A 10,684-nucleotide genomic window follows, 5' to 3' on the forward strand; every position below is an offset into this window, starting at 1 on the left:
AAAAGCTCTGCTCCATCTGTGTAGTGAACTACCTTCCCTGTGGAAATAGGACACTACTTTAAAAATTAATCATTGCATTGACTCAAGTTCAAGTTCAGTCGCACAGTCGTGTCTGACTCTTTGCGACCCCATGAATCGCAGCACGCCAGGCCTCCCTGTCCATCACAAACTCCTGGAGTTTATTCAAACTCATGCTCATCGAGTTGGTGCCATCCAGCCATCTCACCCTCTGTTGTCCCCTTCTCCTCCTGCCCCCAATCCCTTCCAGCATCACGGTCTTTTCCAACGAGTCAACTCTTTGCATAAGGTGGCCAAAATATTGGAGTTTCAGCTTCAGCATCAGTCCTTCCAGTGCACACCCAGGACTTATCTCCTTTAGGATGGACTGGTTGGATCTCCTTGCAGTCCAATTACTATCATTATTAAGAGTTTATATAAGGGTTCAGTTCAGTTGCTCAGTTGTGTCTGACTTTTTGCAACCCCATGAGCTGCAGCACGCCAGGCCTCCCTGTCCATCACTAACTCCTGGAGTTCACCCAAACCCATGTCCATCGGGTTGGTGATGCCATCTAACCATCTTATCCTCTGTCGTCCCCTTTTCCTTCTGCCCTCAATCTTTCCCAGCATCAGGGTCTTTTCAAATGAGTCAGCTCTTCGCATCAGGTGGCCAAAGTATTGGAGTTTCAGCTTCAGCATCAGTCCTTTCAACGAACACCCAGGACTGATCTCCTTTAGGATGGACTGGTTGGATCTCCTTGCAGTCCAAGGGACTCTGAAGAGTTTTCTCCAACACCACAGTTCAAAAGCATCAATTCTTCGGTGCTTAGCTTTCTTTATAGTCCAGCTCTCACATCCATACATGACCACTGGAAAAACCATAGCCTTGACTAGATGGACCTTTGTTGGCAAAGTAATGTCTCTGCTTTTTAATATGCTGTTTAGGTTGGTCATAACTTTCCTTCCAAGGAGCAAGCGTCTTTTAGTTTCATGGTTGCAATCACCATCTGCAGTGATTTTAGAGCCCAGAAAAAGAAAGTCAGCCGTTGTTTCCACTGTTTCCCCATCTATTTGCCATATAAAGTTTAAAGGTAGACAAATACCTGTGTGTAAGCAGGCACTTTCTTTTAACTTTATTAATTTGAAATCATTTTTCCATTTTTAAGCAGAATAGAATATTACTCTTAAACTGGTAAGTTTATGGAAATTTCAATAGACTCTGTCTCTATGGAGATTTTATAAATACAGGCCCATCTGCATCTGATCCTGTTCTCTTCCCTCCTCCCAAAGCATAGACCTCAAGGATGGCCATTGCTCTACTAAGTGGTAACAATTAATGAAAAAGATCTTAAGTTCCAAAAAGTTTAATTCTTTGGTTTGTTTATTTAGGATAACTCTGAATTGAGAAGTATTTCATCCTCCTCTGTTTCTGAAAGAGTTTGTATATGATGGTGCTGTGGTTTCGGTTGTGTTCCCCCAAAAGATACATTGAAACTCTTAACCCCAGTACCTCAAAATGTGACTTTTCGGAATTGTTAAAGATATAATGTTGAAATGAAGTCATAATTAAGATAAACCTTAATCCAGTATGACTGATGTCATTATAAGAAGAGACACTGGCCTGCAAGGGGAGAAGGATATGTGAAATAGAGGTAGAAATTGAAGTACTACAGCTGCAAACTAAGGAACACTTAGGATTGCTGGCAAACCACCAGATGCGAGGAAGAGGCAAGGAAGGATTCGCCGTTGCAGGCTTCAGAGGGAAAATAGACCTGCTGACACCCTAATTTTGGACTTCTAGCCTCCAGAGCTGTGAGATAAATATACCATTGTTCAAGTCACCTGGTTTGTGGTGCTTTTTATGGCATCCCTAGCAAGCGAATAATAGGCTTGTATTCTTTTCTTTCAAGCCTGATAGAACTCACCCAGTGAAATTGTTTGGCTATTTCTTTGTTTGGAGTTTTCTTTGTGGAAACATTTTAAATTGTGAATTCAGTTTCTCTAAAAAACATTACTGAGCTATATAGATTTTCTTTTTTGTGTGTCTGTATTGGTAATTGTGTATATCAAGGAATTTGTTCATTTCATCTAAGTTACTGAATTTATTGGCATAAAGTTGAGCTACTTGTGATATTTTTTGATGTCTATAGGGCCTGTAATGATGTTTCCTTTTTTATTCTTCATTTTGGTTCTGTCTTTTTATCTTCTTTGATCAGTCTAGCTTAGGGCTTCCTCACTTGGGGTCAGTTTTGTACCCTGTGTCCTGGAGGTTTGGGCATTTGGCAGTATCTGGAGGTGTTTTCAGTTATCACCACTTGGGGCATCTAGTGGCTGAAGGCCAGGGATGCTGCTGAACTAAACATCCTGCCATGCACAAGGCAGCCTCTTGCAACAGAAATTCAGTCACTCTGTAATGTCAGTAGTGCTGAGGTTAAGAAACCTGTTCTAGGATTTACAGTGTACACATCCTGCTTTCAAATATTATGCCACTTCATATTTAATATAAGCAGCTTACAGTACATTGTTTCACTCATCCCTACCCATCCTTTATGCTGGTCTGGACATACATTTTATTAGGTTGATGCAAGCATAATTGTGGTTTCGGACCGTGAATTTTAAATCATTGTAACTAGACTCAAACACATCTTTATTAATCAAAACAGGAAACATTACACTCAGCACATTTTTGCCAATGAGAAATAAGTTTGTTTATTCCCGTAACATAAAAATCCATTCTTTGGGATTCAACAAACTCTCAGGAAAACATTTTCTGCCTCCTGCTGGTTATGGAAGCATTTTCCCTGCAAAAAGTTGTAGAGATGCTTGAAGAAGTGGTAGTTGGTTGGTGAGAGGTCAGGTGAATATGGCAGATGAGGCAAAACTTCATAGCCCAATTCGTTCAACTTTTGAAGCATTGATTGTGTGACGTGAGGTCTGGCATTGTCATGGAGAATTGGGCCCTTTGTGTTGACCAGTGCCAGCAGCAGGCATTGCAGTTTTTGGTGCATCTCACTGATTTGCTGAGCATGCTTCTTAGATGTGATGGTTTTGCTGGGATTCAGAAAGCTCTATTGGATCAAACGGGCAGCAGACCACCAAACAATGTCTGTGACCTTTTGGTGCGAGTTTGGCTTTGGGAAGTGCTTTGGAGCTTCTTAGTTCAACCACTGAGTTGATCATAGCTGCTTGTATAAAATCCACTTTATATTGCCTGTCACAATCCAATCGAGAAATGGTTCATTGTTGCATAGAGAAAGAGAAGATGACACTTCAGAATGACAGTTATTTTGATTTTCGGTCAGCTCATGAGGTACCCACTTACCCAGCTTTTCCACCTTTCCAATTCACTCAAATGCCAAATGACTGTAGAATGGTCATGTTGAGTTCTTCAGCAGCTTCTCATGTAGTCGTAAGAGGATCAGCTTCCATGCTGGCTCTCAGTTGGTCGTTGTCAACTGATGATGGCCGGCCACTACGCTTCTCATTTTCAAGCCTCTCGTCTTCTTTGCAAAACTTCTTGAACCACTACCGCACTGTACATTTGTTAGCTGTTTCTGGGCCAATTGTGTTGTTGATGTTGTGAGTTGTCTCTGCCGCTTTACAACCCATTTTGAACTTGAAAAGAAAACTGCTGGAATTTGCTTTTTATCTAACATCATTTCCCTAGTCTAAAATAAATATAAAACAGCAAGTAATAAGTCATTAGCAAATAAATAAATAAATGCACATTAAAATGGTGTATAACATAACCACATTTAACAGTGTATTCCAGTATCAGATGGTAAATTTCAACAATGCAAAAACCGCAGTTACTTTTGCACCAACCTAATACTTCCATTTATATTACAAACCCCATAGCACATGGGATTTTGCTTTAAACAGTCTATTAAGGAAATTTTTAAATGAGGAAAAAATACCTAGTTTGTGTTTTCATTATTCTTCATGCTTTGACTAGATCCAAATTCCCGTCAGTGTTTTTTCTTTCCTCATGAAGAACTATTCTCATGTGTCTCACAGTGTAAGTCTGCCAGTGACATATTCTCTCAGCTTTTGTTTGAAAACCTGTATTTTGTCTTCATGTTTCAAGTATATTTTTGCTTAGTATAGAATTCTTCATCAACAATTTTAAAAATACTCTAAAAGATACCATTCTATTGTTTTCTTGTTTGTCTAGATTATAATAAGAAATAAAGCTATTGTTCACTAATACATTTTTAAAAAATCTGTATACTTTAGATAATTTTCTAGATTTTATTATTACTTTTTAAAAAAGCTTAAAATTTAATGCATTGTGATTAAATGTTTAAAACAGACCAGTTCTTGTGTTTTCCTCTCCTCTTTTTTCCTTTCCTTTTTTCCCCCCATCACTTATAAAAAGTGTATTTTGTGGCAAGTTATTTCTTTGAGCCTGTTTCCTCATCTGTAATATCAGGCTACCAATGATGCTTATAGGTTTGTTGTGAAGGAAAAATGAAAAAAATGAGAAAAAAATGAAAAAAAAGAAGTCTAGAACTTGAAGGGATTCATAAATGTGATAGCACAGTACACAGATATCTTCCTTCTTATTCACCTTCAGCTCTCCTGACCTCAAGGCTCATGCATGGTAGCAGATGAGTGGGTATCCTAGTCTGAGTCCTTTCCTGCCTCATGCCAGCAGCTGCATGTAGACGTATTCCTGCCAACCACATACTCCCCAGAAGCTGCAGCTGAACTGAGGAGCCCTAGTTGGACCATGACTAAGCACTGTTGCCACTGCTTATGATTTCTGCTCCTACCAATAGTTTATGTGTTGATTTTAAATAAATCTGATCTTTTACTCAAGCAAGGTTGAAAGATATTCTTTCAGGATACTGAAATTTCCTGAATTTCTGTTAATTTGAATTTTTTGAATATAGTAAAAATCCATGACATTGTATTTTACATGATTTACACTTTCCACTTCTCAACTATGCAGGCTAGCCATGGTATTTAAAGTAACACATTTAAATATTAGGAAAATTTTAGAAATAATTAACAGTTTTGAGTGGTGGGGCTTAAAATCAACAAATAATTCTTTCCAGTGGCTCTAATTACTTTCAAATATACAATAATAATATTCATCTTAGAGGATGCATTCATTGAAGTGTTCTTTTCTGTTCAATAAGAGAATCTAACTGGATATGTCAAGAGTTGATTGGTTTGGTATTTTTGATCTGTACCTGGCCACAAGTAGCAGCATTCTGACAACTGTGTTAAATATCCCCTCATGGTGTTGCTTCTCTTCTTCTCAGTGGGCCTTTGGAGTGACGCTGTGGGAGCTCATGACTCTGGGCCAGACACCCTATGTGGACATCGACCCTTTTGAGATGGCCGCATACTTGAAAGACGGTTACCGAATAGCCCAGCCAATCAACTGCCCTGATGAACTGTAAGTTTCTTTCTGAGCTTGAAGACATGGATTTGATTCCATTTACAATGATTGGATGAAAGAAATAAGAACAGGTGTCCATACTAATACAGAGATTACTCTTTCGAGAATCATGCCTCTTTGGACTTGAGTTATATACTCCTGTAGAGAAACCATAAGCTTCCCTGATGGCTCATTGGTAAAGAATCCGTCTGCAATGCAGGAGATGCGGGTTCAATCCTTCGGTCAGGAAGAGGAGGAAATGGTAACCCACTCCAGTATTCTTGCCTGAAAAATCCCATAGATAGAGTAACCTGGTGGGCTACAGTCAAAAGGGTCACAAAGAGTCGGACACAACTGAGTGAGCATGCACACAGAGCAACCACAAAGTCAGCCAGACTCATTCACTCTTGAATGCATTTGACATTAGGACTTTTTTGTCTCATATTTGTAGTGATTAATCCAAGATACTCATTTGCATAGTGAGAAAACATTGAATACACTGTTATTCATTCAGTCACCCAGTGACGTCCAACTCTTTGCAATCCCATGGACTGCAGCATGCCAGACTGCTTTGTCCCCCACCATCTCCCGAAGTTTGCCCAAGATCATGTCCATTGCATCGGTGATGCCATCCCACCATCTCATCCTTTGACGCCCTCTTCTGCTTCTATATAGAGCCCTTCTCTTTGCCATTTGGCCTTGCCAACTGGTGTGAATTGATACACGTATAAGGAAGATGTTTGGTCTAGTGAGTGAAATATCTCCTGTGTCCTGCTTTTACCACATAGCTAGTCTTGCCATATAATGGGGTCAGAGTGGGCAGGAGGCTCTTCAGGGGTGATGGAGTGCCCAGTGATTAAGTCTCAGTTCCAGAATCCCCTCAGGTTTTTATACTCTGGTGAGGGGGCAGCTTTGTACAGATTTTACTACAGATCCAGGATTCTTACAGCTTAGTTACAGCTTCCTCTTCCTCCAAGTTTTTTCTCTCACAACTTACATACAGTTGACCCTTAAACAGTGTGGGTTTGAGCTCTGCAGGTCCACTTCCATGTAGATTTTTTTTTCAGTGATAAATGCTGCAATATCACAAAGCCTGTGGCTGGTTGAGTCTATGGATGTGGAGGAACTGGGGATATGAATGGCTGACTATAAGTTTTATGCAGATTTTTGACTTTTGCAGAGTGTCAGCTCCCCTCGCCCCATGTTCTTCAAGAATCAACTGTAAAGGATAATGCAGATTATTATTTTGACTGTTTTAAATAGTTACATAAAATCTTTACTTGCTGGTATATTTTGACATGGTTCAGAATTGAAATCTACATGTAACATCCAGATAACTCAGTTTTGCTCTGTGAAGAGATTGATTTTTAATTTATCTTCCTCTCCACACCCACATTTAGACCGAAAACGTAGCTGGTATCATATTGATCAAAAGTTAAGAGTAACATCTTGTGGAAAAACCCAAACAGACTTTTTGGCCAACCCGGTATATCTTCAATAGGCAAATTTTCTGGTTTTGTCACTGCAGATTTGCTGTGATGGCTTGTTGCTGGGCCTTAGATCCGGAGGAGAGGCCCAAGTTCCAACAGCTGGTCCAGTGTCTCACAGAGTTCCATGCAGCCCTGGGGGCCTACGTCTGACTGCTGTCACCGTCCCACAGTGTCAGGAGGAGGGCGCCTGCCGGGCCTGCTTGGAGCCAGTGTTGGATGCCACATTACGTCACGCAACACCACAGAAGCACATTTGTCTTCCAGAACACCGTGCCTTAAGAATGCTTTAGAATTTGAACTTTATAAGACAGACTTAATGATGCGGAATATTTTCTAGATATCACTTTTATTAGATTGAACTGAAAATGTGTAAATTTTTTGGCCAAAATTTTTTTTTAAACATAGTTAACTTTGGACTAGGGTACATTGTTACAAAATAAATAAACCGTTTTTAAAATTGTTTAAATATGGATATTTGGAATAGCTATCTTAGTGCCAACTGCTTTTTATTTTTTTACTTCATCAATGTAGGTGATTCACCTTTAAAGTTTTTTGTTTGTTTTAATATCACCAGTCTTGGGAATGGTTTGTCTTCAAGATGCAGTACTTTTTCTTAGGAAGAGAAAAACAGAAAAAGATGTTGGTTTGCCTTGTACAGGAAAAGCTTATGTTGGAGGAAGAAAACTTAAAGAAAAGCTAGAGAGGAAAAAAGAAAAATACTAGGAGTAGAAACTGTCCTTTCATGGAAAATTGTTTCTTTTTTTATTTTTTTAATGAAAAAGAGTTCTGCTTTCTTATTTAGGGGGAAGTAGGAACTGAGTTTGTTGAAACATCTTGAATTTGGCAGAACCTAGCATTTCTGAGAGCCAGGAGTGGACTTGGGGGCACGTCAACAGTAAACAATGGTGATTTTATTTATTTTTACTCTTTGGAAAAGGAGATAACAGAATTCCAGAAAGTGAAATCCTGTTTTTATAGTTAAGACTCCCTTTTCTTGCACCTAGAATAGTGCTATGCACAGAATGGGTGCTTGAGTTGTTGTGAGTTGAAAAATGTAAACAGGTAGATTTTGTGCTTATTTTCAAGGCTAACTTAAGTATAAAATGTTTAAAAAAAAACACTTGAAAAATTAAAAGATTTGTTTTATATTATGACAGTATTGAAAATATTCTTCATAATGAATGATTGTTTGTGTCTGGTAAGTCTTTGAACACACAACAGCTGGATACCCTGTTTCATTTCATGCATGTCTCACTCAGGCTCCCAAGTCCTAACACAAGTGCAGTTGACTCTACTCAGCCTCCAGGTTCTAATAAAAAGTTGAGATTATTATTACAGGACAGTGTTACAACACTAAAGCTTTTCTCCAGAGCCATTAAATTCAGGGTATGTGTGTTTATGCTTGGCTATCGTTGGCCTAAGGCAGAGGCGAATGGGCCTCTTAAATGTTAATAGCTAGGCCTGCAGGTGCCTGCCTCTGCTCCCATCCTCACTAGAGAGTAGAAAGGGTACATAGCAGTTGAAGGCTTTTGCTGTTCTTAAAGGAGCTTTATGAATCAGCAGTTCATTTGGGAAAACAGCTCACATGGTACATGCTCTGCTACAAGCAGCAAGACTGTGGTCTTTCTGTGTGCTTCTTTTTAATACTGGTTCTTCAGTTTTATGAAATACTCAGCCCCCTGAAGGGCCAGCTCTTTTAAAGCTCTTTGAACTTTGTAAGTCATAGAAGTTTGGGTTCACAACCTGTGATCTTAGAAGGCATTCAGTCAACAAATATTTATAGCATTTACTGTGTATTATTATGCACATGAAGTGAGTGGTTAAGCTCTGGCATCACTTCTAACATTCAGTGCGTGTTTTTAAGTGTTTGGGACAGTATGTTGTTTAGATATCACAGTTCGGTACACAAGATCAGTTCAAATAAAAAAGTGCTATCGTTGACGTCTGCCCTAAGTTAGCATGTAGTAAGAGGTGCTCTCAGTTTGCTTGGATGTGCAGTGCCTTTAACTGTATCTCTGTTTATAAGTTATTTTATGTGTGTATATTTGTTTTAGAGGTGGCTTAAGACTTAGGTTTTTCTTGCTGAACTACTTGGAGTCATTGACTTCAACGAAAAAAGCAGTTATAAGTTTTCCATGGCTGATCTCGTTCCAGTGGTTTGTGGATATTACTGAATAGATTTTGTAGAAAATGTAATTTTTATAGGAAAGAAGCAAATTGGCAAAGCACTGATGTGGTATTAGCTGACTCTAGTGACCAAGAGCTCTGTTACATTCTCTCCTTTCTTGTAACACTCCCATTGTAAGGAAATTTTCTATCTAAAAGTAAGGAAGTTTGGGTTATTCATTCAGTTTGTATTTATTGAGAACCCATTGTACATATGGCCTTCAAGATATGCAGGGAACAAGACACTGATGTCCCTCCCATTTTAGGTCTCACATTCTGGTTAGAAGACTCAGATAATGAACATAAGTAAGATTTTGGTAAGTGTTATTAAAAAAAATGCAAAGTGGTATCAGAGAGAGTATCTTTAAATGTCTTTAGCCAGGCTTCTCTGGGCAGCTGGCATTTGAGTTGAGATCTGAATGACAAAAAGCCAGCTATGAGATGGTCCAGACGGAGGGGACATCCTTAGAACCCTTAAAGCAGGAACGAGCTGGCCTCCAGTGTCAGCCATCCCTGTTCATTCTCCAGCTGCTGCCACTGGAAGAAGAGAATAAAGGCCAGTGTGGCTAGGATGTTGTTAGGAAAGAGGGCTGCAGAGGAGATGCAGAGACAGACCTGTGTGGGGAGGGTGGGTTGTAAGCCAGGTGACACATTTATATTTTAATACAATGGAATTTCATTCAAGGAGTGTTTAAATAAGGGTGTGACATGTTCTGATTTGTCTTTTACAAAAGATTATGCCAACTTTTTGTGAAGATTAGGCAAGGGTGAAGCTAATGAGACTGTAAGAAACTGTTGCATAGTTTAGGAGAGACAAGATAGTGGTTTGGGACTAATCTGAGTAGTGCAGGAAATCAGGAGGGACGGATTGGACCTGATTTGTTGGATGTTGGAGGGTGGGGTGAAGAAGGAAAGAGCACAATCAGGAATGATAATTTGACACTTGAATGTATAGTTGAATCTGTAAGGCCAAACTATACACTGAGATGGAGGGGAAAAAAAACAAAAAAACTCAGGATTGTACTTTGTCAGGGGAAATCAGTAACTGTATAAGCCATATTTGAGATGCTGATCGGTAATCTAAGTGGAGATTGTTAAGGAGATAGATAAGAACCTGCGGCTCAGGGAGGAGGTCTTAGTGAACATATAAATGTAGGAGTGTAACATGTAGATCATATTTAAAGCCATGGCATTGGATGAACTTGGTTTGGGAGCAGTTACAGATGGAGAGAAGATCCTGGGACTGAGTCCTGAGCACTCCAACTTGTAATGGTCTAGTGAAAGAAGAAAAAATAACAAAAGACTGAAAAGAAACCACTCTACTTGGAAAAAAGCAACAACAACAAAAACAGGAAAAGCAAAAGAAAGTATTTCAAAATGGAGGAAGAAGCCTGTGTGGGATTTGGCATTATGGAATTTTTGGCAGAAGCAGTAGGGCTTGGAGCAAGTTGAAGTGTAAATACTAGGTGGGAAAGTGGAGACCTTACTTGAACGTTTTGCTGTGAAGGGAAATGGAGCTGTAATTAGAAGAAATCAGAGAAGTATTGGGGTGAGGGGATGCAGGGAGTGGACACGGGCATGTTTGTTTTCCAGGTGAAGATACAGTATCAGGAAATGTTTCCCTGTTCATGGGAATGACTAA

The 10,684-nt window shown here is 39.4% G+C and overlaps 1 protein-coding gene across 2 annotated transcripts in view; it reads left to right on the plus strand.

Moving 5' to 3' along the window:
* Window positions 1-8,027, plus strand: part of RYK (receptor like tyrosine kinase) — a 115,380-nt gene extending 107,353 nt beyond the window's left edge. For both annotated transcript variants that reach the window (XM_065942386.1, XM_065942385.1), the window contains exons 14-15: window positions 5,268-5,404; window positions 6,915-8,027. In XM_065942386.1, the coding sequence (XP_065798458.1) occupies window positions 5,268-5,404; window positions 6,915-7,026 (249 nt within the window). In that variant the 3' untranslated portion in view covers window positions 7,027-8,027. The remainder of the gene's footprint in view (window positions 1-5,267; window positions 5,405-6,914) is intronic.
* Window positions 8,028-10,684: the final 2,657 nt, after the last annotated feature.

The sequence above is a fragment of the Muntiacus reevesi genome, chromosome 8 (assembly GCF_963930625.1).
Source record: "Muntiacus reevesi chromosome 8, mMunRee1.1, whole genome shotgun sequence".
Lineage (NCBI taxonomy): Eukaryota > Metazoa > Chordata > Mammalia > Artiodactyla > Cervidae > Muntiacus > Muntiacus reevesi.